The 6,182-nt window shown below is 49.0% G+C and overlaps 1 protein-coding gene across 1 annotated transcript in view; it reads left to right on the top strand.

The window, feature by feature from the left end:
* Positions 1–6,182, top strand: part of Rasip1 (Ras interacting protein 1) — a 13,504-nt gene extending 7,322 nt beyond the window's left edge. The window contains exons 5-12 of the mRNA XM_019210043.2: positions 3–22; positions 858–895; positions 1,119–1,270; positions 1,343–1,458; positions 2,860–3,103; positions 3,310–3,482; positions 5,156–5,303; positions 5,797–6,182. Coding sequence (XP_019065588.1) covers positions 3–22; positions 858–895; positions 1,119–1,270; positions 1,343–1,458; positions 2,860–3,103; positions 3,310–3,482; positions 5,156–5,303; positions 5,797–5,996 — 1,091 coding nt within the window. The 3' untranslated portion in view covers positions 5,997–6,182. The remainder of the gene's footprint in view (positions 1–2; positions 23–857; positions 896–1,118; positions 1,271–1,342; positions 1,459–2,859; positions 3,104–3,309; positions 3,483–5,155; positions 5,304–5,796) is intronic.

Below are 6,182 nucleotides of genomic sequence, written 5' to 3'. Positions count from 1 at the left end.
GCTCATCAAGGAGGTCGTCTGGGTGAGCGCCCCCCACCGCCGCCCAACCCCACCGGCTCCCCGAGTCTCTGCCGCAGCCTCCCCGCCCCACCATCTGCCCAGGCTTCAGACGCGGATCAGAGAAACTACCTTTCCCGTGATGCCTCAGGGAGGGGCCCCGTGGGATGCTGGGCGTTGTGGAATCGTCCACTGCGCTAAAAGAGAAGGCAGTACCTGCCTTTGGAGGAGTGGGATGCTGGAATGAACCATTCTGGGAAGTGGGGGGGTAGTTGGGAGAGACCATTACGAGAGGCTGTGCAGTACGGATGAGATCATGCTTGCAACGTTGGATCCGTTGTCCTACATATGGAATGCCAGAAGATGGGGGGGGGTCTTCCAGCCAATTGAGTCAGGACCCGAGTCATGTAGGGAGTTTCTTGGGGACTGGAGGCCACTCCTGATCAAAGAGCTGTGTGTTTGCAGTGGTGAGAAGAGACAGAGATCATTGTGAAGTTTTGGGATTAGAGTCCATCTGAAAAGTGGGGAGAGTCTCTGCCAAAAATGTTGCTGGCTGTGGTGGTGCAGGAGGATAACAAATTCAAGCCCAGTTTCAGCCATTTAGCAACTTAGACTGTCTTTAAAAAAGTGTGTGTGGGGCTGCCGAGAAATAGGTAGATCCATAGATATCTATTTCAAATCCAAGCTTAGTGTAATCACTATGTATCACAAACATTAATAACAAAAAATTTAAAGGGCCAGTGATGTAGCTCAGTGCAAAAGAATCCCTATACTGGAAGAAGAGAAAAACCGGGGTATTAACTCATGAACCTCTCTTCCCCTGATTTCCTCATCTTGATTCTGAGCTTACTGTTCCACAGGAAAAGATTAAGGAAATTGGAGATCGTCAGCCAGAGAAGTAAGAGAAATTCTGGGCAGAAAAATCTGGGGTAATGTAGAGGATGGGAATGCATCCAGTTGAGTTCTCTCCCTGGCTGTCTTAGTGCATGCTTCTGTGCCTCCTTGGGACTCAGCTTTCCCATTTGGTCCCCAACTTAGACCCAGATATGAAGGTTTGGAGTATGGTAAGGTTTTGGGCTACGATGGTGGTTAGGGTGAAAGGTCCTTTCCTTTTTCTTCAGCCACACAGAAGGGGTCCCTGAGGTGCCTCTGACTCCCGAGGCTGTGTCTGTGGAGCTGCGGCCACTCATGCTGTGGATGGCCAACACCACAGAGCTGTTGAGCTTTGTGCAGGAGAAGGTGCTGGAAATGGAGAAGGAAGCTGACCAGGATGGTGAGCTCCGACCCAGGCCCAGCCCTCTCCTAGCCTCTGGCTGCCAGCATCGGGTTCTACTTCTTACCCCAGGTTTATCCTCAGACCCGCAGCTCTGCAATGACCTGGAATTATGTGATGAGGCCATGGCCCTCCTGGATGAAGTCATCATGTGTACCTTCCAGCAGTCTGTCTACTACCTCACCAAGGTTGGCTTTTCTCCTTGCTTCCTGCTTGAGACAATATCACTTTCTGTTTATACTACATTGTATTACTCTGATGCCACTTCCTATTTGACTCAAAATTTCCTTTTCCTATGATATCACTTCCCATCTCACCCCAGTGTTGTGTGTTCTGATATCATTTCCTGTTTGAGCTTGCATCACTTCTGCTTTCTCTTCCTGTCTTTGCAATCGTAACCTCTTGACAGGCTGAACTCTTACCTGGTTGTATTGCCATTGCCACTTAATCTCTCATTTCTTTCTTTCTTTTTTTTTTTTTTTTTGACAGCATCTTGCTATGTAGTTCAGGCTGGCCTTGAACTTGTGGCAATCCTTCTGCCTCAGCCTCTCGAATGCTATGATTACAGGCATGCACCACCATGCCTGGCTCATTTTCTAAGTCTATTTTAAGTCATAAAGTTATACAAATAGAGAAATCAAATAGAGTTAGGCACTGTCACTTATTCAGAGGTCCTCTTTAATCAAGTTTCACTTCCTGTACTTGCTGACCTCACTTCCTAGAGCTCTGAATTCACTCCCTTTTTTGAGCCACAAGCCCCAATCTCCCTGAATACTCTTCCTGCAGGCAGTTTTCCTACTACCATCTTTGACTTGAGTATTGTTTCTTGGACATCTCATAGATTTTGGCTTATTGTGAAGGCCCCTCTCTGTAAAATAAGAGATCTTTTGGGACAGATAGCCTCCAAGTTCTTTGAGCAGCCACACTTGTGAAATTCTTTTCTCTGAGGCTTCACTTCCCGTACATCTTTGCCAAGTACAGTCGTATTTCTTTTGTCTCTGAACTCATTTCCTGTCCTTGGCCTGATCTCACTTTCCAGTGAGATCTACTCCCACTTCCTGACTCTCCTCCATTCTTTTTCTTCCCTTGGAAAATTCTGGATAAATAATTGTTTGACTGAAGAGGGCTTCTTTGTCCAATATCTTTGGCCCTCCTTGAGCTGACTCTGCTGAGGATTATACGTACTGTAAGGCATGAGAGGTGATCTTAAAATACCCAAGAAACTTCTAGAAATTCTTTGTTTTGCTTTGTTTTTCTGAGACAGGGTCTCATTATGTAATTCAGGCTGACCTTGAACTCACAGCAATCCTTTTGCTTCAGTCTCCCAAGTGCTGGGATTACAGGCACGTACCAAGCCTGACTTAGAAATTCTTTCTTGAGACTTGAGTTGTTCCAGGGCTAATAAATGCTAGAAACCCTTGTACAAACTGGGATTTGCTTGAGGAACCCTGTCAAGACTATAGGGTAGAATGGACTACAACTCCCAGAAGCCTTTGGTGGAGCTTCTTTTTATCTTCATGCTTTACCACTCTGTACTTTCCACGGAGTGTGATCCAGTCACTAATGTTTTTGCCTCTGTATTTCCTCAGACTCTTTACTCAACATTGCCTGCTCTCCTGGACAGCAACCCCTTCACAGCTGGGGCAGAGCTGCCAGGGCCTGGCACAGAGCTGGGGGCCATGCCCCCGGGCTTGAAGCCTACCCTGGGTGTGTTCCAGGCAGCCCTGGAGTTGACCAGCCAGTGCGAGCTGCATCCAGACCTCGTTTCTCAGACTTTTGGCTACTTGTTCTTCTTCTCCAATGCATCCCTTCTCAACTCACTGATGGAACGAGGTGAGGGTTGGGCCAAGAGGTGCAGGGATGCAAAGACGGGAGCCCCCACCCTGGCAGCCACATCCAGCTAGGAGACAGAGGCTGAGGTGTCCCCTTTGGCACTCTGGGGAGCAGTCTCCAGTCCCAAACGCTAGGCTAGGAAACATCTGGGAGGCAGAACACGGTCCACCCAACCACCCACCATCCTTCACACTCTTCTCTCACAGGTCAAAGCCGACCTTTCTACCAGTGGTCCCGAGCTGTCCAGATCCGCACCAACCTGGACCTTGTCTTCGACTGGCTGCAGGGGGCTGGGCTGGCTGACATCGCTACTGAGTTCTTCCGGAAACTCTCCATTGCTGTGAACCTGCTCTGCGTGCCCCGCACCTCTCTGCTCAAGGTGACTCCTGGTCTACTTCATCCTGATTCTAACCCCTTAGTCCTGCTCAAGCACTTTCCATAGCCAGCACCTCCCTCACCTCAGGAATGCCCATGTCATGCCCAGCCCTAACTCAGACACTGGACGGCCATTGGCAGCTAGGAGGAAGCCAGCACCAACAATGACCAAACTCAGCTGCGTCCGAATCACACTGTAATGTATGCAGAGTTTGCAGGGTGTACCCTGTGACATGCTGGGTATTAGTTCAAGGTATGTGAGTTAAAACAGTCATCAAAACCAGGCATGGTGGCATAGGCCTATCATCCAGCATTGAGAAGCCTGAAGCAGGAGGATCACTGGGAGTTTGAGGCCACTCTGGGCTACATAGTGAGATCCTGTCTCAAAAACAGACAAAAACCAAACCAAACAAAAAAGAAAACAAAACAAAACAAATAAGCAAACAAACGGTCATTGAACGTAACTACAGGCCAGGCACTTCTAGCTTAATGCTGACAAATCTTCATGAAAATGTTATTATATGCCAGATGTGGCAGTGTACGCCTGTAATCCCAGTACTCAGGAGGCTTAGGCAGGAGAAGCACTGTTAAGTTCTAGGCCAGCCCTTGCCACATAGTTCAAGAGCAGCCTCAACTATATACTGAGACTTTGACTCAAAAATAAAATAAAGGAACTAAGTTATTAACTGACAGTTTTTCAGACAAGGAAACTGAATCAGGTAGGACAGTCCTTGATTTCAATTATTTCTTTATTTTATGATACTGGGGATTGAACCCAGGGCCTTTGCCCTGAGCTATATCCCTAGCACCCCCACCCTCTTAAAGTTTTGAGACAGGGTCCTCCTAAATTGCCTAGACTAAATCCCAGAGTACTAGGTGTGTTACCATACCTGGTTTCCTTTTATTTCTTTTATCAAACATTTACAGTGCATTTAATGAGCCTTAAGCAGTGTTCCAAGTACTTTACAGTTTTGCCATATTGTATCTTCAGAACTACCCTACAAGTTCTCTTCTCCCAGTTTACAGATGAGAAAACTGAGTGATTTTCCAGAAGGTTAATAGGTAGCCAACTTGGATTTTTGAACTCAGGCAATCTGGATAGAGAATCTGATTTTAACCACACCGATGATTCTGGTGTCAGGTAGGTCAAGCACACAAATTGTCAAACAGGTACAAAAGTGGACACAATGGAATATCAAACCCTTGTCAGTATATAAATTAGTGGCCAGTCTTGTTCCTCACATACTTCCTACATCTCATTTACTCTGAAGCACATGACTTTTTTTTTTTTTTTCTTTAAATTTCAGACAAGGTCTCGCTATGTAGTTCAGGTTGGCCTGGAACTCGCTATATAGCCCAGGCTGGCCTCAAATTCAAGGTGATCCCAGCCTCCTGAGTGCTGGGATTACAGGTGTGTGTCACCATGCCTGGCTCAGCTCAATTTTGTTTGTTTGTTTGTACTGGGGATCCAACTTGGGACCTTGCTCTTGGGAGGCAGGCAGCTAGCTCATCAATTTTTAAAAAGTGCTGAGAGCACAACCCTTTCTCAGCATCACTTCGGCGACTAGTGGCTTCACGGTACCCAGAGACATGGCACTGACTCTGCTATCCATCCCTACGTGCACTTCCTCCACGGTAGTCCCTCCATGGTGACTTCTCACCTGGTCTTCCCTCCAGGCCTCCTGGAGCAGCCTACGAACGGACTACCCCACCCTGACCCCAGCTCAGCTCCACCACATGCTCAGCCACTACCAGTTGGGTCCTGGGCTCAGGCTGCCACCTGCCTGGGACCCTCCCCCTGCAGAGCGAGATGTGGTGGCCACAGGTAAGGAAGAACGGGGATAAAGCATTGGGCTGTCAGCTTTCTTCTCCCCTCAAGACCTACGAGTCCATCTCCCCGGCTGCCTCGTTCTGACCCAACATTCTGGACCCAGAGCCCCTTCCTCTCCCGGGATGTAAACGCTGGACCGAGCCCACTTCTCCCAGGATATGGGTTGAAGTGCCCAGTTCCTTCTGATTCTCAGGATTCGGGTCTGCAGACCCTTCCATTTTCCTTCCCTCACTCATCTTAGAGTCCAGGCCCTTCCACCCTCAGAAATCCCTAAGACCAAGTTCCCAGTCTTTCTTCAGGAACCCAAGAACATTGCCGTTTCCCAAGCAACCGTGGTCGGCCGCAATGCTGACTACAACTCCCATCATGCTTCAGGACCCCGAGAGTCGCGTTTGAGCGGATACCCGCTCAGTTGTTTTTCTTTTGGACGTGGGGCAACCGCCTCACACCCATTTTCACACTGACAGTATCTTCTTCGGTCTCATAGGGGACATCTTCGAAAGCTTCTCTTCGCACCCTCCCCTCATCCTGCCCCTGGGGAGCCCACGCCTGCGCCTCACAGGGCCGGTGACGGACGATGCACTGCACTGTGAACTGTGCAGGCTCCGCCGCCTCCTCTGGGATCTTGAGCAGCAGGAGCTTCCGGCCAATCACCGCCACGGACCTCCTGTAGCCACGCCTCCTTGAAAACCACTCGCAAGCGAACGCGCGAATCTCGAAGAATTCCTCGGCTCCAACTCCCTGGAGAGTTGAGCTTTCTGGGAGTTGTAGTTCTTGCCCCGCGCAGAACCTGGGAGGTTTTCGGGTAGTAAAGGATGGGACTGTGGGAAGATGGGCTTGGGATGTGAGTTCCAAGGGGCAATAAAAGTATCT

Source organism: Fukomys damarensis, unplaced genomic scaffold, assembly GCF_012274545.1.
Source record: "Fukomys damarensis isolate Sample0158 unplaced genomic scaffold, DMR_v1.0_HiC HiC_scaffold_19, whole genome shotgun sequence".
Classification (NCBI taxonomy): domain Eukaryota; kingdom Metazoa; phylum Chordata; class Mammalia; order Rodentia; family Bathyergidae; genus Fukomys; species Fukomys damarensis.
The sequence above is the reverse complement of the archived record's forward strand: the minus strand, read 5'-3'. Positions and strand labels throughout refer to the sequence as shown.